The sequence below is a fragment of the Astatotilapia calliptera genome, chromosome 16 (genome assembly GCF_900246225.1).
Source record: "Astatotilapia calliptera chromosome 16, fAstCal1.2, whole genome shotgun sequence".
Lineage (NCBI taxonomy): Eukaryota > Metazoa > Chordata > Actinopteri > Cichliformes > Cichlidae > Astatotilapia > Astatotilapia calliptera.
In genome coordinates, this window is record NC_039317.1 from 20323824 (window position 1) to 20345757 (window position 21934).

A 21934-nucleotide genomic window follows, 5' to 3' on the forward strand; every position below is an offset into this window, starting at 1 on the left:
AGTAGATCAGCAGTTTCTTAACTACTTATAGCAGCCAGTCTCACACCAATAACAATGTGACATTCAGAGTCATTTAAAGTCACCAGGCAGGTTATAAATGTTATTCACAGATTTTAACAGTTTTCAACATTTTAAAATGAGAAAACAACTAATTTGAGATCTGATGTACTTTTATGGATCTACATTAACCTAGTTTTTATGAGCTTGTTTTTGTAGTTTTGTGGTTTTGATAGCTACTCATTTCCAAATTCCTTGTCTCAGAAGGAAACTGAACATTGATAATTAGCAAGAATATATTCATGCTTGTGAATGTTCTCTATAAAAAAAAAAGTGGATCAGAGACTAAAAATAGCAGTGTAGTGTCTGGCTACAAAGTAAGAATGAAAAAATATGATACATGTGCTTTCTGGGAAATTCTTCAGCTTCTTGTTTTGGTTTTACATTATCGCTAGGCTAAAATTGCTCTTTTTAAAAATAAATATTTAACGTTTCTTTGGCCTTGGGCTGTATATTTTAACTGTGTTCACCATGAGAAACTTTTTACTTTGAGAAACTCCCTTTCTAAAAGGAAAGAAAAGGAAAGAGATTTTACATCCCCAAGGACAGAGGAGGAGTTTGTGCTGTGGTGAGGAAACAACATTTGATTTCTAACACTTGCAATTTGATGAATCACACTGTTAGCACTGGAACGGCTCAGAAAAGAAATATATATAAACTATTTTTAATACTATCATATTATATCCAACTATAATTTATACATTAGCCTTACTTTCAATTACTATGCATGGATATTTCTTTTCATAGTTAATTGTGCAGGTAAGGCAGAAGCATGAATTTCCATGCAAGAAGAGTCACGTTGCCTGCCATCACACCTCTTTGTCTGCAGAAGCGGGTAGGAATCTTATATGGATTTGTTTTTGTATTGTCTCCCTCCCTGTTAGCGAAGGGCTGCTTTTTGTTTCTGTTTAGTGTTCTAAATTTAAGCTGTTTTTCCAGATGGTGCTGGATTAGATCTGGTCTCCCGTGACCACTATGTAAAGGCTTACAATGTTTAAAACTTCTCAAAGATTTAATCTTCATAAATGTTCTGCTCACATATGGTGTTCACAGTGCTTCGGCTGTGCTATTGTTACTTATTTAAATTGAGATATTTGCAGTACTTTGTTAAAAAAAATAATTGTACCATAAAACACATTCTTGCTATTAATTATACATCAATACTACAGTAGCCTTTTGAAGATGTTAAGATGTATTAAAAGCAGAAAGTAGCCTGCACTTTCATATCACAAATGGAATCTGGTGAAGTGTCACTTTTCTTTAATATGGAATATCAGTGCTGAACAAGGGAAAGCAGGGATGTTCATACTTTAATTTAGACATCAGTACAAAGTGTTTCAGTATCTTATAGGATGTATCTAATTAAAATGTAGACTGTTCACAAGCAAAACCACAATTACATATTTTTAAGTTTAATGTGAAATACCTGAGCCCAGTCCTCTATCAGCCACTGTAATTTACAAAGTAGCAACTACAGCTTCCCAGCAGGCTTATCAGTGTTGGCTGATAACATTTGGCTAGTGTTCTAATTCATCTCCTTATTGTTGCACACTGACTCCACCGGTCTAAAAAATACTTTCCAAATGATCTAATTCCTTCTAGGTCTCGGGACAATAGTAACGTTTTGGATATGTAATCTTATAAGTGATGATCCAGTTGTAAACAGGTTTACCTACCAGAAAGGAGGTTTTATAATAATTTAAAACTCTTTATTTTCAAGTTTTATTTTAGTGGATAGCTAAGAGAACTATTCTCTGTCGTTTTCTTATATAGACGAGGCTGGAGGCCAACTTTTTACTACCACTCAGTGATATAGCTGCAGCTGTGGGAGTGCACTTCAAGGTTTAACCAGAGAAGGCTAATTGGTAAAATGGATCACTCTGTCCTGTCCTTGAGATAAGAAGGTCTAATAGAGAAGTTTATGTTCAATAAGACTATATTTAGTGCTGCATACCCAGTATCTGGACTTAGTCTTCCTGTTCCAGACTCTTTTTTTTTCTTTTTTACTTTTCATCACAGACCTTTATGACACAGCACGATGTGTTCTCACCCTTGTGATACAACTCTTGAAATCAACAGCCTTGTTGCCATCATAGTTTGATAAATGCAGCTTATATTGGGAAATTGTGCCAGTGTATCCTCAACAGTAATTTGGTGGATCAGTAGTGGCTCACCACCTATTCATATGTGTAAGTAAGTATACATATACGTGTATAAATAGTAAGGTTGCCTTAATTTGGACTTACTATGCAGATTTTTTAAGTGAATTGAAAATTTTACTATTCCAACTTGAAAAGAAAATAGCTGTCTCAGTGCACCACATGCACTGATCAGACAGACTACTGGCAGTTGAAGTTAGTAGCAATGACCATTATTACCGTTATTCACATTTATGTGGATTTAACTTTTATAAATCAGAACTATATATAGGGAAACCATGATAGCAGTTTTTGTGTGGCAGCATCAGTTTTTTTTTTTAGCTTTAATTCATTCAGATAAATATAAGATCAAACTCAAAGTCTTCACACATGTAAATGCACTTCTGAAAATATTTTGATCGCTGCACTTTTCATAGCATCACTTTAACTGGCATCTCCTCTCCTTATAACTGTACCCATAACTTTTGCTATACTGAGTAAATTGATACTTTTAGTTAGGCAGTCGTGGCACTTTCTTATTTTCCATAGGAGAAAAATATTCTCCAGGTAATTTTCTCTGTTTTTGCACACTGTAACACATAAGTTGTACTTGATTGGCATGACAGACATGAAGGAAAACATAAATGTTTTCCAGATGAAAACATGTGGGCTTTTGCATCAAGGTTACCTGCTCATGGCTGCAACTCTGTGTTTACTGATAAAGGCATCAATGGCTCCTGCAGCAGGGTGTGTGGCCTTGTCTTTTATTGGAAACACTTTACTAATGATTAACGGTACTGGCAAATCATGCAACATAATTAGTTTATAGTAGTCAAACTAAATGCACGAGTTATTATTTAATGAATTATTTTCTGTTTTAAATTTAAAAAAAAACCACTGTTTTTTGTGTCTCATGGTTCAGATAAAATTACCCTTTTGAAGGGTATATTTACTCATTGTATATACTGCATCTTGTCGTCCAACCTAAACTGTTCATGAAAGCAACTTTCTGCTGAGTAATGCAAACATAAAGCACATCTGCAATGCTAATGGCCCACAAAGACTCCTTCGCCTCTGACAGACCCTACCCTGTTCTCGGTGAAATCTGATACCCAGATGATTTGATTTGGCCAATTTTCAGAAAGCCACATCCTTGAAGCAACTCAGCTAAAGCCCCTGATACAGTCACCTCCAGCAGTGCAGTAAATGCACATCTTATTAAAATCAGTGAACTATATATATATATGAACTACAATGAACAAATCAATTTGTTGCGTATGATTTTGCACTTTATTATCAATTCTTCTCTTTTCCTTTTATTCAGGTAAAAACCATTTTAGAAAGCAAACCTGTAGTGCTAATATGCAGCAATGACTACATTAAACAATGAGTGATGAAATAAACCATTCTTAAAAGATAGTTCTCTTATACTCACTTCGTGACCTGATTGATTACAAAGTGGTTTACACTAAGAGGTGATGTCATAGGTGGAGGGCCCATTTGCTGAACCTCACTCAGCCCTGTTGAAAAGCTCTGACCTATCTCTACAGAAAAGGTGTCAGGCTTTTCCTGTCCAGGTTTAAGCTACCAATTGACCTCACTCAGAGAAAAGAGACAGCCATTTGGTCTTTGCTCCTACACTTTCCATACCTGCCTCTGACAGCTTTAGACTGACTTGAACCAGCACCTTTGTAATTGCTCTTGGGCTCACACAGGGCATTATGTAGGAGATCTGCTTGCCTTGGGTGTGTGCATGTCAATTCTAAGGGGGTTGGAGCCATGTGACTCTCTCTCTCCACCCTCTAGTAAATAAGCAGATTGATCTCTGGCTTCCTGACTCTTAGTGGTGAGAAAAGGAGGCAGGTGATTTGGTATCGAGCACCAGTGATACACATATGTGGATTCAGAAAAGAAATCTGCTGAGAGGGAGTTTTATCTAATTGCCTAATTTCAGCTTCACTGTGGCACAGAGCAAGATAAGGAGAGAGCGAGAGAAAGGCTGCTTGTGACAGCTGACACTTGCTGCGCTGTCTGATGAGAGTGTTTATATTTCTCACAAAAGCTCTCATTTGCGATGCTTTGTACTCAGCCATGTTTTGGCTACAGAACTAGCCCAAACTCAATACTATGCTTGGCTCCAAACAAGCGGGTAAGTTCCTGTTTAATGTGTCTTGTGTTCTTTGTGTTTCTCTGCAGGCTTGAGTCTTTATATTCTGTTTTCTGCCTTGTAGGACATTTGTGTTGTGTCTTTTTTTTCTTACCTATTATGTTGTTCAAATAGGCAAATGAGCTACCTGTTTACTATACGAAGGTGAAACTGATTGGGTTGTATGGTACTTATAACACAATCCTTTACAGTATGTCCAATCTGAAAACATAACTTATGTATCTTTAAAAGTCACTAACGTCTCTCACTGCTTGCCTGAAATGGTTGTTAATTTAATGTTTCTGCTTCAGGTAATTAAAGTTTATAGTGAAGATAATACCAGCAAAGCTGTAGAAGTTCCTTCTGATGTAACTGCCCAGGATGTATGTCAGCTGTTTGTCTTGAAGAATCACTGCATTGATGATCACGCCTGGACACTTTTTGAACACCTCTCCCATCTAGGAATAGGTAAGATGATGCTGTAACAGCTACCCAGTTATTTACATCATACTAAATTTAAAAACAATGATGGCAAAAAATTATTTGCAGCATTTTCAGTCAAGTTTACCCATAAGTCTTGCAATAATCCTATCAAAATGATTCTTTTTCTTTTTAACACTCCGTTTCAAGGTTTTGAAAAAATCAGTTGTGCTTTTCAATGCAGTTAAAACTCACAAATATCAGCTTGATCTCAGCACTTTAGTTCTAACAATGAAGGATGAAAAAATACACCAATAAGCCGTACCACTAAAACCACTAACATTGGAACCTGTTGATATGTTTTGTTGTAAGTGGACCTTTTTATAAAGGCTAAATTGCCATGTCTAGGTAACTAGACCCGGACATATCCAAAGCAGGAGGTCTTTGTTTTTACACTTTGCAGTGTGCAATAACTACCCAGAGTGGTCTAAGGAAGGACAAGTGGGAAACTGGTGACTGGGGAATGAGGCCAAGGTTAAATGATGCTTATGATGTCAAAAAGAAGAGCTACAACAAACAAACAACAACAAATTCCTGAATGTCTCAACACTAGTTATGATAAGCTGTCAGAAAGAAGGACACAGAATAAATAATGTTATGTAACCATGGACTATGACTGTAACTGTAATTATTTATATAACACGGTACTTTATTATTTACTGTTAGATACTGTATTTGTATACAATATACAATTATCCATCTATGTGTGCGTGTACATGTGAATTTGCCAGGGATACACCTAATTTGCTGTAGATGAGAACACATATTTAGCCATTTTTAGACAAACTAGTTTCATCATTTGTTTCATCATTTGGTAATCTGTTCTGTAGATGTTGTCAGTGAGTGTGGGTTTTGTTTATTAAGCATTTTTTTAACCTGAATTAAATCAAGATTGTTGTCAGTAACAAGTATATTCATCTGATAACCTTCTTGCACTGATATTTATTCAACTTACACTGCTGGCTGAATGCAATATGTCTTCCAGTTATTCAACAATCAGTTAAAATTCTAGGAAATAATTAAGTTCTAGGAAATAACTGTTTATGTTGTACCTCTTGTACCTCTTGCCATGCCCATAGCTGGAGGTTACACATTAATGTAAGGTTAATAATCAAACTCTTTTCCTCAATGCAACTTTTGCTGGGGAATCATTTTCAGAGATTACTCTATTTTTCAAGAACATTTAATTCCATGTCCTCAACCTTGCTTTGACCTGATTCTAGATAGTATATTTTAATAAGAGGGAAAACAAAGAACAGGAAAAACAGCAACAGCAAAACAGGTTAACATGTCATTTCTTTGTTCTTGCTCTCACTAGAAAGAGCTCTGGAAGACCATGAGTACGTTATGGAAGTACTTTCAAGCTGGGCGATGGACACAGACAGCCGGTTGTATTTTAGGAAGAATTATGCTAAATATGAATTCTTTAGGAAACCACTGGTGAGTTAGTAATTATACAATTCTATGTATATATATCTATAGTCATACACAGCAAGTCTCTTTGTACTAGCCCAAAATTATGTGGGTGGAAGAAGTTAATAACTGATGTCTCTTTCATATTCATAGGACTTTTTCCCAGATCACATGGTTTCCATATCGAGTGAAACCAATGGGATGGTGGATCACTGTGACCTTATACAGGTATCAGGTTCTTAGGTTCTTTATGTTTGCACTGCACTCTCTCTGCCCTGTAGTGGAGATTGTTACTGTGATTATTTAATGCACACACCCAACTAAGAACAAATATTCCTCTACCCAACGCAGACCTTTCTGAATTCCAGCACTTGTCCTGAGATCCATGGATACCTTCACGCCAAAGAGCAAAGCAGGAAGTCTTGGAAGAAGTCTTATTTTGTTTTGCGGCGGTCAGGGCTTTATTTCTCCAATAAGGGGACTTCCAAGGTTTGTAGAACAAAATAACTTGTCCACAGAATGTGTTATGAATTATGGGAAAATCACAGGTTGTTTAAAAAAACATATTATTAAGTGGGCTATTCCATACAACCAATCTTATTGCATTACACCAGTTCATTTTCTAAAAATCCACATCTGTACATTGGACGAGGGGTACTTTACAGAAGAAAGATATAGGATGAAAAATGCATTGTTCCAAATGGACAACTATACTGTTGTTTAAATTTCTAGGGATTGATACACGACCTCTGTTTGTGCATTTTGGGCCACCTCTTCATGTTCTGGCTACATCTCACTCATGTTGCGAGAGGAGACTGAAACAGGTTGAGCTGGATTTTCATTAGGTCAGCTGGCACAGCAGCCATGCAGAAACTGTACTCACAATGCTGCTGACAATTGAAGCTTATACCTAGCCACCAGGCACGCCAACACATCCACTTTTCAACTCCTTTCATTTTCTACAACAGTAGACCTTTTGTTGTTAAGTGCAGGTTGACCTTGGCAAGGCGCCCACTTTTAGTCTATCGTGTTTACTCTTCTTCTTTGGTTTTGGTCAGATGTTTGCTAGTCAGTTACCACAGACACTAATGACTGTGGCGTAACATTAAAAAAAGACATAGGAATAGTGAGTCACATGAAAGCAGGACAATGAAAGTCTGTGAGGGTTTTTTTTTTTTTGTAAAGTTATCCTTGAAACAAAATAGCTATTGATACCATCTCAATACAGCCGCTATCAACATATCTAAATTTATCCTTATCTTTTGGTTACATTAAGAGAGTAACCACACCCAGAATGGTTGATAATGTGTTATTATTAGATGAAAATGTACTGTTTACCCATCATATACAATCATCCAAAGCATGCTTTGACATAAATGTAGATATCATTTATCGTTTACTCTTGTAAAACAAATATGTTATGGTCTTTTAATTACATTGCAATCCAAAGATAACATGAATTGCTTAAATCCTGTCTTTGGAAAATAGCTCATTTTGAAATCAACCCTAGCAACACGACAGTTCACCACAACAATATTGCAGAGAAGCTTTATATTGTAAATTAAAGACCCTACAATGTTGTAGGAGAACTCCTCAAAATCCACTATGACCAAGCACTTGGCAACAGTGAAGAGGAAGAACTCTGTTTTACTGTTTAACTGGAAAAAAATCTACAACTAAGCAGGCTCAGGGATGGGTAACCATGTAACTCAACTGCAAAGAAGATCATAGATACAACATACAATTCAAACTACTGGAGAACAATGTAATAAGTTAATATCTGTTTGGTAAATGAGAAGAAGTGTTCCCAGCATGTGGATTCTATGACAGCATAGTAATAGGTCATTCAGGGTCACCTGATTCAGGAGTGGAGTCTGATAACTAAAGGCCCTACCTCCCAAAGAACGTTTACTCTTGGAAACTCTAGGAATAAAAAACAAAAATGACCCCATGGGTTGTTTTTCTTCAAAATCTTTAAAATGCAAAGTTGTAATATATTCATATTCCAGGTATTCCTCATAAAATATGTTTGTAACATGAGGCCATTTGCATTTTTATTTATTTTTTCATTAATTAAAAAAAAAAATGCAGTTTTTGTATCACTACCCCACTCTTCCACAAGTGGGGTCAAAAATGACCCCAAGCAGTTCCTATGGAATCTTTTATGAAACTTTCATTCTTAGCAACTCCAACCGTCCCACTTACATGGATGGATCAAGAATTAATTTTTACACAGTAACATACATGATTTATAGTCAGGGCTGCACATAAGTGGTCCGCAGGTGCGCATTCACTGTCAAAATAAAAGTATTCCCGGAAATTCAGAGAATATGTGCCTCTTTTGTGGTGGAGATAGTAATTGCTTACGAGCTTGCTTCTTCGACATCTTTAAGAGTTCTGAACAAATGTCCGTCCTCCTCCAGAACATCTAATGTACGCAAACGAGTGTTCCAACTTCTTATCTGGTACGCGTCTTTTATTTTGACAGCAAATGCGCACCTGAGGACCATTTATGTGCAGCTCTGTTTATAGTTTCCTGTGCATTTCAAACATTGTCCTTTCTGATGTTTTTTTTATTTTTTATATTTAAAGTAACATGGCTGCTATGAGGCCAGCTAGGATCCCTGTGGACCTCGCCCTACAAATGATCCAGGACAGATGGGATGAAGAGCCCATCTGTGGCATTGACTCAGAATCTGACATCTCAGATATAGAGGACCCAGACTATTGTCCCCCCCTCTGAACAAGGCCAGTCAGATACAGAGGAGTCCTCTGATGAGTCCTCTGAAGAGGAAATGGATATTGAGTCTAACAGAATGAGCCCCTCTTACTGCTTTAACTAGCCACAATATTCTGAATTAGTAGGCCAGGGCTTGCATCTGGGTCTAGTACTGTCTCCCCAATAGATGCGTGGAAGATGTTCATGTCTGATAATATAATAGAAGAGGTGCTGACATGCACAAACACGGAGGCACGAAGAGTAGCAACCGACAGGGGAAAAGAGTGGAAAAATGTAATCAAACAAAAGCTCCTGGCCTTCATTTGATTGACCATTCTTGCAGGAAGTGAGAAGAACTGGGATGTACCAGTCAGTGTGGTTTTGGGAGTCCTCTGCATAACCCATTGTACAAGGCCACTATGTCAATTCAAAGATTTAAAGATATTCGCCGTTTCTTGCACTTTGATGACAAGAGGACCAGAGCCTACTGACTGAAAACAAATCACAACCGAGTTTATAGCAAAATGCATTGTTTCTATTTGGGGTCATTTTTGACCCCACTCGTGGAAGAGTGTAGGTATTGGTAGGTTGTGTATCCAAGGGTTAAGTAAGAGTGGACCATGAAGCATCCAGAGGCTAGACTGGCCTTCTTGCAATCCAGACTTGCCACCCACTAAAAGCATTTGGTGCATTATGATACTGAAAATATGGCACAGATGCAAGCTTTTGAGTAGCTGACTTTCTGTATTAAGACAGAGTGGAAAAAACATTTTGCTTTTCAAATATGATCTCAGTTTCCAAACTCGTGTTGCTGACATGGAATTTAAAATGTGAATATTTTTAAATATATACAAGTTTTTCCTTTTTAAGACTTTTAATTATTTTGTAATTTTCAATTATTTTAGTATTTCATTTTTTTTTGCATTTGTGATCACATCAAAAAAACCACAGAAATGTTCAAATACAGATACACTCAGCACTCACCTGAGATGTTCCTGTGTTCCAGGTATAGACATGAAGGCTTAAGATTGTTTCATGTGCTGTTTTATACTTCACACCTCCAGTCCATACCTGTTCTGTACCTTTGTCTTATTATGACCTCTCTGTGTTTAACAGGAACCAAGACATCTCCAGTTCTTTGCTGACTTCAGTGACAGTGATGTCTACACTGTTTTGGCAGCCAAAAAACTACACGGGGCACCTACAGAATTTGGCTTCTGTGTGAAGGTAAGAGCAGTACTGTAACTGATGTTGTTACTATAAAACAGAGACATGCCAAAACTGTATAGAAGGAGCAGATGCACGCTGATTCACAGGGCTGTTTTGTTTTCTTCCAACTTCTCACCTCAGTCCACAAAATGCAGTTCTGCCCGGGACTTGAAGCTGCTTTGTGCAGATGACGAGCAGACCAGGACCTGCTGGATTACAGCCATGCGCTTGTTAAAGGTTGGCTTGCTGATAAATAACTCTGGGTGATATCTAAGAGTAGGAATGCTGAGTCAGTGTTTGAATCAGATTTAGCTTTGGGAGGAGGTCAAGGGAAGCTTTTGAGTGATGCTGGAAGATCACTCCCACTCTTGATAGAAGCAGCATGTGTTCATTGTCTGGATATAATCTGGATACAATTTAGAGCATTACTCACCCCTGCTAGTCCACAAATTATATACACAGTGCATTGCAACATATTTACTTGTACCTGCCATTTGTAATCACTACACCATTGGTCTGGAAGGATTATGGGTTAACACACAACAAATGTTTGGATTAAATTGCACAATTTTAATCACTTCTTTTTTCCTGTGTTTTAGTTTGGGATGCAACTTTACCAAAATTTCATTCAGCCACACCAGAAGCAAAAAGCCTCACCAATGGTTAGTTAATGTTTTTCTTGTTTTAGTAATTATACTAGCTTTATATTTTATTATTTTTTCTCATATGTGGCAACTTACCTGTTTTTAAAGCTACTTTAAACACAATTTTGGTTAGCAACAACTTGAATGATTGTGTGAACCAGCAGGTTAGTGTGGCAACCCTACATGGACCTTTTCACTGCAGACATTTTGACTTGTCACAGTAAGCAAACAGCGGGTGAAATAATAATGGTTCACTTCAATTTTGTGTCCCAGTAACCCTTGACAGTAAAACGCCATCCACAAAAGCAAGACTTAAGTAGAATCTAGCCATCACCTATACACCTTTTGCTTTTCTTAGTGTGACTCCTGTGAAGTATTTCTATAACTGACAAACTTTCAGTTTTCTTCAATAATAAGGAACCTTTTAAAAAGCTTTATTTGCCCAAGTTAAGCTCATGCTTTTGTTGCTCTAGCCCACAATCCTGATAGCGCAGAATCTACAGCCTACAAAATTCAAACAAACAGATAACATTAGCAAACAGTTAGGAAGTACAGTATTATATTTAGCAGGTAAAAAGTTATCAGATTCTACGAAAGCTAAAAAATAAAGTGCACTGGACATACATTCATTTGGTGAAATATAAATCTTCAAAATGATGCCCCTCTGTCTGGTGTAGCTTGAAAGAAACAAAAGTAACATGAGCCAGGAAATAGTGGTGTAGCAATATAATTGTATGGAGCAAATGAGGAATCTGCGGTGTCCCAGAATAGCCTTAGACTGTGCTGAGAGTATTTTTGCAACAGCAGACACAGTCTATTTATGGGTAATGAACATGTTCATGAACTACTCGCTTTCTAAAAATACATAGTGATCAGCTGTCCACAGATTTAACAACTTGTCACCTCTTCTCTAGTGTTGGAGTGTCATGTGTTGCCAATAACTTTACTGAGAGGATTTGCTAGAAAGACAGGAGAATAAATGAATATCTTAAATGCAATGTCAGGCTATTTAGACAAACTAGAATACTAGATTACTGCTTCATTGCACTGAGTTAAAAACAAAGCCCTGCTCTTATGCTGATTAGCACATTTATAAGTAATAGGATTTATCTTTATATCATTTCAAGTGCCGCACTGTTAATAGGAGGGGCTTTAAAAGTAATAATTTTGTTTTAGCTACTTGCTTAAATTGCAAACTTACTGGCCAGCATGGGAATGAATCTAGTATTTCTTTGTAATCCTGAAGAAGAATTTTCTTAGGTGTGTTTGCAGTTTTATTTAGAGACACTCACTATATTGCAGCTTAATGTCTAACTTGTGCCCAAGTGTAATTCCTTTCAAAACCTCTCTAATCCCTTTTCAGTTGAGTTTTGTGTGTGTGTGTGTGTGTGTGTGTGTGTGTGTGTGTGTGTGTGTGTGTGTGTGTGTGTGTGTGTGTGTGTGTGTGTGTGTGTGTGTGTGTGTGGAATCATCTAGAAAACATGAAGATGGAGTCATGTTACTCAAACACTAGATGGCAATGCAATACCACAAGGCAGCAGAAGTAAATCTACTCCCTTTTCATAGTACAAAATAGAGAGTGAACCAAAATAATAGCAAGAATTTGGGGTATTTTGAATTACACATCACGTGACTTGAATTTAGTTTTATATGACCACATATACAGGTGTGTGAAAAGTCCTGAAAAAATGTATTAATATTTTAAAATACACATCAGTGCAAACTGTGCCATTTCAGAGAAGCATATCAGAGAACTCTCTGGTGGCTATGGACTTTTCTGGCCAAAAGAGTCGGGTGATCGAGAACCCATCCGAGGTGCTCTCAGTAGCTGTAGAGGAAGGCTTGTCGTGGAGGGTAAGTCTTAATGTCTCTTAATCTGGTTCTATTAACAGAAAGAAAGCATAAAATTTAGGCTAATAACTAATAATGCTTCACTTTAGTTTAAACATCTTTCTGTTGTTTTATTCATTGAATATATTCAAATAATATGTTAAATTTAATAATATTTCCCAAAAGTAAATGCGACTGTCAAGCGTGAGAAAATCTTAATGCCTCAAGCAACTTGCAAATGAGCTAGAATGTTATGCAAAATGAAACATCATAAATTAACTACGTATTAACATTATTTTCACTCATTAGTTGTAATTCTCTTCGCCCACAGAGGAAAAGCTGCCACCGCTTGAGTGGTCATGGGAGCCCTTCCACAGCCCAGAGCTCTGTGCTAAACATAGGTGTGTGAAACATCAATTTCACTTTTTTAATGTACAACTGAAAGATATTTTCTGACGTAGCATCTCTGCTTCAGCTATCCACGTGGCTCAGCCGTGGTTTCATGGCAAACTGTCTCGTGAAGAGTCTCACCGTCTAATTGCTCAACAGGGTCTTATTGATGGGTAAACAGTTATACACTTCTATTTGTGCTTTGGCTCATTTAAGACATTAAACTTGATTTGCAGATATATATATATATATATATATATATATAATTTTTTCATCAACATGAGCATGTTTGCACTAAAGCAAAGCAACACAATATTCTCTAATGTGATGTAATTTACCATATGAGGCAGTTCACTCCGTCCGTTTAATGTTGGTAAGTCTTTATAATGACTGCTATACGTTTTATTCTCTTTGTTTCAGAGTGTTTCTTCTGAGGGACAGCCAGAGCAACCCTAAGACATTTGTACTTTCACTGTGCTATATGCAAAAAATTAAACATTTTCAAATATTACCAGTGAGTATAATTAACCATTTGAAAATTACTGTGCAAAGGTTTTAGGTTCAAAAATAAAGTGGTTCTTGATTACAAAAAAAGAACCCCTAAAATATTTTTCCCTTTATTCATTCATGACCTTCATACAACAGAAAGGAGATAACTGTATTGAATATATTTGCATTCGAAACGCAGTGTACCTTGGTAAACTTACAGCCGTTTCAAAGTACTCGGCACGTGGGTTATTTTAAGCATCCTCAAAAACTTGCCACAGTTCTTCTGATGAGTCAGGCTGTCTCGGTGTTTTCCTGGACATTAACAACTAGCATCCTCTGTAGAATAGCACAGCAGAATAAATTTTGGACTAATCAGATAAGATACCTGATTATACCTGGAACAACTGAATTACCTATAACTTTTGCATAGTACATAGTATTTTTGCACGTTTTTCATTAATCTCTGAAAAATTATCTGAAATATTTAAACTCATTTGCACCAAGTGACCTGTTTTTTGTGTGTCATTCATTTCTACATGGATTTGTATATGTCTGTGTGTATGCTTCATTGTAGGTGGACGATGAAGGAGAGTTGTTTTACAGTCTTGATGATGGTCAAACACGGTTCACTGACTTGATCCAGTTGGTGGATTTTTACCAGCTAAACCGTGGGGTGCTTCCATGCAAGCTCAGACATCACTGTGCTCGGATAACCCTGTGAACAAGGGACCCAAAAGACAGCTGAGGTCCCACATGCACCTTAATTCCTGGTTCTTCTGGAGAAACACAATGGTGTTTTTGTGCCTTGGAAAAAAAAAAGATAAATAGTTGTTTTCATAATGTGGTACATGACTCAACCTTATTTTTTCTTATTCAGAAAAAGGTGAATTTCACAATAAAATAAATAACTACTGGTGCTGAAGATCATGTGGATTACATTTTGGCCCGTTAATGTATTGGTGTAAGTATGTGGTGGTAGTAGTTGAGATACAGCAGCAGGAATTTGAGTGTTCATTGAAAATAATCCAGCAGAACGTGTGCTGCAGTATGTATAGAGCAAAAGTGCTGTAAATATGTGACATTTACGGTCTGTTAAAAGTAAATGATGACTGAATCCCTACAAGGACATGCTTGTGGAAACCTGTAGTATGGCTCTACACTGTCAAGTCTGGGAACAACTAAGCTATTATTATACTAAGCTATTTTTTTTGCTAGGTATTCGTATTTTTTAAGAAAGTTACTCATTTTTTTTGTTTGTTTCTTTTTTTAATTTGAAGTGATAAAATTACCTCTGAGCAAGTTTCACTGCGCATGCCTTACAAGGGATTGGCAAAGAGCTGTAATGCCCCGGTGAAGAGGTTCCAACCTCACTGACTTTGCATTGTGCACTGCATAAACTATATAGATACAGTTATGATTAAGTGAACCGTTTGTATCCATGGAATAAGTGAAAAAGTTCCCCTGAAGTAAGAGCAATGAAATAAATGCTAAAGATTTTTTTTCTTTACATGTAATCAGAAATGACTGATATTTGAATTCACTGTAAATTGAAATTTAGGTTTTGTAATTTCCCGAGATTCAGGCAGACAATTTGCAACACCTGGGCTGATTGTATTTTTTGACGTTATAGCCACATCTGTGGATATACGGTGTCAGATACTTTTTTTTTTTTAAATGATGTTAGTCCTTCTAACATTGACATTCAGCTTCATACAATCTTTTTTTTTTGTAACAGCAACAATGTAAGAACAAGGTATTTTAAATCACAGTGGCTGGACAACAGTGCATTGAAATGCAGTTTTGTAAATAAACTCATATAAACCTGTCTGTTGTAAGGTGTGATTTTTGTATGATTGTTTTGGTTGTTTTAACAACAGGCTGCAAGGCAAACACATGGCTTGTTAAACCACCATAAAGTAGGTCGAATTGATGCTTAGAAATTCACTTAATGTTTATACATGGTCTGTACATAATTTTTATTGCTGGCTATGCATATACCTGTAAAGATAAGATCTGGTATTGTGTGCAGGAACCACTATGCTAACAAACTCACCCTTTCTTTAAATAGCAGTAACATATGACAGTACACTGGAACAATATATTATTGTCTTTTTGAGTAATATAGGGCATACAGGGTTATCATATAAATGCAGTTAAACTTGAGCAAAGTATAAGATTCCTCCTGAGCCGACTCATCAGCACACAGAGGGGTGCTGCTCTGGTCAGAAAGATTTTTATTGTGCCAACGTACATCGTGATTTTCTAATGGAATCCAGCTCAGAGTTAAATTTAGCCACACTATATAGTCTGCATATGGCTCTCATCAGGCTAATACTGTCTGGAATTAATTATTGAACTTTTGGGGCAATATATATATATATATATATATATATGTAATTTATTTTCTCTCAACAGCACTGGCTGATTTTTACAACCACTAGATGGTACTAGAAGCATTTTACTTTTGCTTGTGGAAGTTTATGTTTGAAATAATAGGTCAGGTGCAATCCTAGTTACATAATACATATACAGTTTGTGATAAAGATGCTATTTGGGGTTGTGTAAAATTAAAGTTGCTTAAGACATAGAAGTAAGACACTTTAATTATTGAATATCATTAACTGTTATTGCATTAATCTGCTAATAATGCTAAAATGCATGAAGAAATATCGAAATGTTGATATATATTGCAATAATTCAATGAATTTTACACTGACTGGATGCCACTGACTGCCTTTATACACCAGTGGTTAGTGAATTAATATCAGTTTCAAGTAATGTATTTGAGGTAATTATGTCACCTACAATTGACTTTAAAGGATTAATAGAATTAGAAAAATTTAGCAAAGGATAAGGGATCGCGACGGCTGTGCAGTAAATGAAACAGAACAAAATTGTCTCGAAGCATCTGTGTTAAACAATCTTCTCTGTTGTGATACAAACACATTGCCCCCATACCTCCCCTGTTCTACTTCAGTAGCACATTTTGAAACAGTGCGCACATCCAAGGGAGATGAGTGCACACAGAGAAGTCTTAAATGCACCCCTGCTTCCGAGGTCTTGTGCTAAATGTTGTTTTGGATGTATTCCTGCCATTGATCGGAGTCTGGCTGGAGGGGGAGAGATGGCAGCTGGGAGAGACTGCGCTTCCTTTAATGAATTCATCCTCCTCTATCCTGCCCAAACGGCCTGTGGATACACCATCTCTCCCAGTAAAGAAAACCTCTCTGCCATGTCTTGGCCCTCATGGACAACCACCAGTGTTCCTAACACTTCATGCTACTGCACTGAATTTACTCCTGCGTGCACTTTTACTCTTATGACTTCAGGTTTTGTACTTGAGAACTGTCAACTTTGCTCTGTTCTTAAATGACCCTCATGTTGCATTCCCCAAGTCTGGATTCAATTATCTGATTTCAGCCAGTTACTGATTATCTCCAATGAAATGAAGACCTTGCTGTTTGCTTTGCTCTTGATCAACAAAAGGGCATTATCTCAGCTTGGTTTTGAGTCCAGGCAGAGTCTATAACGAAATGAAAATAGTTTTGTTTCAGGGATGCGTAACAGTTAGAGGCTTTAACTGTTCTTTTGCAAAAGGAATTCCCATCATAAATATCTAAAGCTAGAAGCAAATCCAGAAGCACTATGGTGGCTACAGTGGACTTAAGCAGCAATAATTATGGGTCAGTTTGAAAGAAAAACTATGAAATATATGGCATTATTACAGATACAGGGTAAAATACATATTAAAATATGTTGGACTCCTTGTTTTACTTATATTGAATAATTTACAATATTTAGACTGAGTGTTATTTGGTCTCTAGTGTTTTTGCTCTTTCTGTATGTTAATGTTGTGAAGAGGAAAATTATTCTTAGTAAAAATAAATAAAATAATTGTCATTTTAAATAAAATCAGAAGCTGTTGGGGTCATGCAAAAAGATAGGACTGGTAACTATAAAGCTATATATGTTTATTAGAGAGTATGCAGACTGGCTCATGTAGATGGTTTTAAATAGTAACCAGCTTTAGATTAAATTCTATTAACTTATTATTAGTTGTTAAGATGGTATTTGTTCTTTGTATGTCTGAAAGGTCATTCAGTATTTTGTTTATTTCTTGTTTAGAATTATGATTTCACAAAACAAACATTGGACTCAAACATTGGATAATTAATTAAAAAACGAACAAACAAGTAATTAAGACTAATAAGACTTATAAGTTATAATTTGTGGGTTGTTAAATGTATACATTAACACAGCAACAACAATGGGAATAAATTTGTTGTTAATCAGTAGCTGCTATACCAGTTTGCATCTTCTATACTTACAGACTGTGAGATTTGACAGTGTGGTTTGTGCCGTGGTGTGAGGCGCAATTTCTTGGTGTATTGAGCATCTTTGGTAATGTATTATGTCTCAGATAATTGCTCAGACAGTGCTTGCTCTATAAGTAGCCTTTCTAACCTCTGATATATTTTTCTGGGGGTCTTGGAACTGGCAAACGGTAAGTGCCAAGCTTTGTTAATTACAAGGATAACAAATGCACTTGTCAAATAATGGATGTGGTTGGCAATTTCAAGTTTTAATAATCAATTACTGGCAGTAATTCTCTGTGGAGTCACAGGATAGTCATTAAATCTCAAAAGGCGGGACACATACTATGTAGCTTTTTCCTAAGCCCTATTTTTAAATACATAAGGGAACACAGTGTGCTTTAATGTGTTGAATTTTGTTGCCTTATTACAATGTAAAGTAGCCCAGTTATACATAGACAGTGTATTGCTCTGTTCCTGAAAAATAACAGTGTGGTAAATTGTCATATTAATGCTTCTTCATAACGGAACAGAGATGTTGCGGCACAGTAAAGTTACCACTTTTATTATGTCAAAGCCAGAAGTTTCATTTAGCACCAAGTCCTATATGAACTCGCATTCAGCAGACAAATCTTTTTTTTCTTTCTTTTTAGGCCTGAAACGCCTCTGAATGTGGCCTTTTTGATCTTTAAAAACAAGAACATAGTGGTATTGAATCATTTTTTGTTGTTGTTGTTTTCCTATACAGCAGGGTTCCTGTTATTGTATATGCAGTTCACCTTCAAAGCTGAAACATTGCAGAGGTTCTTCTTGACCTTGAGAAATTAACATGGGAGGACTGGCTTTGCTCTGAGGGAGTCCTATAGAGGCCACATCCCCTCCTAATCCCCAGTTGAAAGGCATACCTCTACTGCTCAGAGAAAACAGAAACAATGCAGCAAGTCAAGTATTTACATGAAAAGTATTTCTTATCCAAGTACACCAAATGTGAAACATTTACTTAGATGAAAATGTTTCGTGTCTCTACACATCCCATCATATATCACGACATGAAACATTTCATTCTGGCTGTTTTATCCAGATCTCATTAATCTACATTAATCTCTTTGTGATTAACGTACAACGGGACAGAACAAAGTGCTCGTGAACAGGGAGTGAGGTGGAGAGCAGGAGGGAGAGCGGGACTGAGTTTGGCCCTGCACAGTTGAACAAACAGAGAATCTGAAGTGCAGCGCCCTGTGTGGCTTCCCACCAACTGAACAACATTAAGGCAGTCCTCCATGTAAAACCTGCTCACTTTTCCCACAAACTCTTGAGTTTGGCAAACGGGCAGCTGCTCAGCAGGGAGGAGCTCTCACTGGAAGGCAGACAGCAAGCTTTGGACAGCAGGGAGACATAAACCACAGCTTCTGGTGGTGATGGGCTGATGTTTTAGGTGATCAAAAGGATGGGTAAGAAAAGGAAAACGACAGGGGTAAAACCAGGAGGGGGTCTTGGAGAGGAAAACATTTTGGACTAAAGCTAGAAAGACATGAAAAGCAAAGTACAGCTGATATGCTTGACCGTGCAGCACTTGGGGTGAATATTTTTGTACACTGAAAAAGTACACCGAAACTCTCAGGTTCCCTTTCTTATTTTAGCTATCATTCCATTCATTCCATTCATGTGATATATATCACGGGACAATTTACTCCAAGGGCACAAATTAGGATGATATATTGTACTAGTATTTTTTTCTGCAAAATAGGCCAAAATGTTCACCGTGCTACACACAGATACACATTTACACATTCACCAGCGCATTTGCACACGTACTGGATCAATTTAAATTCCTTCCTACATTTTCTCATTTACATGGTGTGTGAGAGACTCCTGAACAGAGTAGGAAGCCTTGTGGAAGAATTAGGAAATCGTCCATTTCTGAGAACACAGTGGAATAGAGGCAGAGCAGCATATGTTGGGATTTGAATGGTCAATCGATGAATAACCCAGAGCGGTGTTTTTCTGTGCAGACTGGCAGCCGTTGTGTAGCGGTATCCGTGTGTATGTGCGTGAGTGTGTGAGTGTGTAAGAGAGAGGGAGAGATGGGGGCATGGAGGAGTGGGGATTCATCCTTCCCCAAAGTATTACGCAGTGGTCAAAAATATTTGCAATGCCAGGAGGTATTTTGAAAAATTCAATACCGTGCTGACCTTTTGCTGGGCATTTGTGAGCAGATTCACTCTCTGTTTAATCTGGCTCAGAGTCAGGGAAGATTGGTGTTACTATATCATGTTGTTGATTTTAAATTATGGTAATCTATTCTGCTCATACTTTTTCTTTGATGTCTTTATTAAAATCTTTTGTTTTACAGTCAGGGTTGTGTACCACAAATTTGACAAAACAAGAACCTAAAAATTAAACTGACACTAAATGGACAACAGTGCATGTGCTATAAAACAGAGAGCTGCCTATAGGATTTATAAATGGATTTTATGTAATGCATCAGTATTTATTCCCCTTTTACAAATATAAACTCCATGATAAAAAATTATTCAATTCTTTATATTTTTCATACATCTAATATATATATATATACATTCATACTCATGTGTAGAAATACTGCTAGTTATTTAATTTTTAGTAGCTCAGATCTTCTAACTGATGAAGATTTGAGTCCTTTTTCTACAAAATACCACCACAAGAGGGCAGAAAGTGTCCAAGTACATAATCTAATAAATTTCAAATTTATTAGATAAACTCCCAAATAATTTATTCTATACATTTACTTATTTTCCAGAGAGTACAATAGTAGTACTGTGAAGAAAATGTTATTAATCAGTACAGGCAGACACTTATGATAATGCCATCAATGTTTACTATCATAATAATGAGATGCAAGTACACTCATTTAGTGTCTGTATTAATTTCAAATAATATTTATTAAAGAACAGGCAAATAAAGCAGACAAAAATAAAAATATTTTCACAAGATCAAAGTCTAACTGGAAACAAAATGAAAACAATCTGTAAAATGTCAGTGGCATTAAAATGATACATGTAAATATAAATGTGACTTCTGATTAAAATTAGCAACAGTGGCCAGATGGTATTGGAGAATTGATTCAGTAGATATATCATATTTAATTCTTGGAATTCAAGCTAAAATATGGGAAAAAGCTGTACAGGGACAAACAAATAAAATGAAGATGTAACTGACTATAGATTAAATAAATTCCAATAAAACCTTAAATAGGAGTCATGCTATTTAAATTGGTGATGCCATTCCTTTAGTCTGCAGCGCTGAGACTTTGCTGACTAATCACCACTTTAAAGCTGATCAATACTTCCTGGGGTAGGTGCTCTCCCATAAGCTCTACAGCAATTTGGGACAATTAAAGTAGCACTGATATATGTAACACAGACCCACTGATTAGCTATGACCTACACTGCATACCTGCACTACCTGACTGACAGCTTTATTGTTAAAGCTAAAGTCATGGAGGTATAGTGTTTGAATCTATTTTACACACTTAGTGGCTGCCTTTTACTTTTTACTACCCTTTTAGTAGTGAAAGCAATGCTGTCATAATATTATTGACTGAAATTTCACTGGAATTACTGTTCAAGTGATGCTTTGTTAAAAGTTTTCATTATGCTGTGTGCAAAGTGTTTCCTCTTAGCAGTGGTGTTAAGATCAAAATATTCTCTGACATATGTGCAGTGAAGTGAAACATAAAAACTTCAAGACAGGATTTGACACTGTCAGTCATTTAGCAAGGGTTGCAACTAAGTAGTCGGGGTCTTAGCACGACCCTCGGAAAGCCCGGAACTAAAAGCTTGTTTTCATCTGCAACTATGAAAATTGTTATTTGATGTAATTAGTTGGATAAGTAAGCATTTACTGTTGCCTGAGTAAATTACACTATTTATTGTAACAAAAATGATCAACAATACAGTAAATCAGCAGCAATTCACTGGGTTATATTCTATGACAGGCCATCATAATTTCTCACTATACCTCACCAGATTTTGATTTTAAAAGCAAATAATAAGCCATAAGAGAAGACAACAGGGGCAATGTTTTTTCCCCATAAAGAAATATATTCAAAATAAGATACTGTTGAA

At 36.6% G+C, this 21934-nt stretch overlaps 1 protein-coding gene across 3 annotated transcripts; it reads left to right on the plus strand.

Moving 5' to 3' along the window:
* Positions 1-449: 449 nt before the first annotated feature.
* On the plus strand, positions 450-15340 carry LOC113007819 (growth factor receptor-bound protein 14). 3 transcript variants are annotated; one of them, XM_026144776.1, is made up of 14 exons: positions 450-625; positions 805-892; positions 4653-4809; positions 6140-6261; positions 6388-6462; positions 6586-6723; positions 10070-10180; positions 10304-10399; positions 10762-10824; positions 12544-12660; positions 12968-13037; positions 13112-13199; positions 13447-13540; positions 14090-15340. In XM_026144776.1, the coding sequence occupies exons 2-14, from the start codon at positions 830-832 to the stop codon at positions 14234-14236; spliced, it is 1341 nt and encodes a 446-aa protein (XP_026000561.1). In that variant the 5' UTR covers positions 450-625; positions 805-829; the 3' UTR covers positions 14237-15340. The 3 variants fall into 3 exon arrangements, with proteins under 3 accessions (XP_026000561.1, XP_026000560.1, XP_026000559.1); XM_026144775.1 differs by lacking the exon at positions 450-625 and having other exon boundaries at positions 638-892; XM_026144774.1 differs by lacking the exons at positions 450-625; positions 805-892 and adding an exon at positions 905-4344.
* The last annotated feature ends 6594 nt before the right edge of the window (positions 15341-21934 follow it).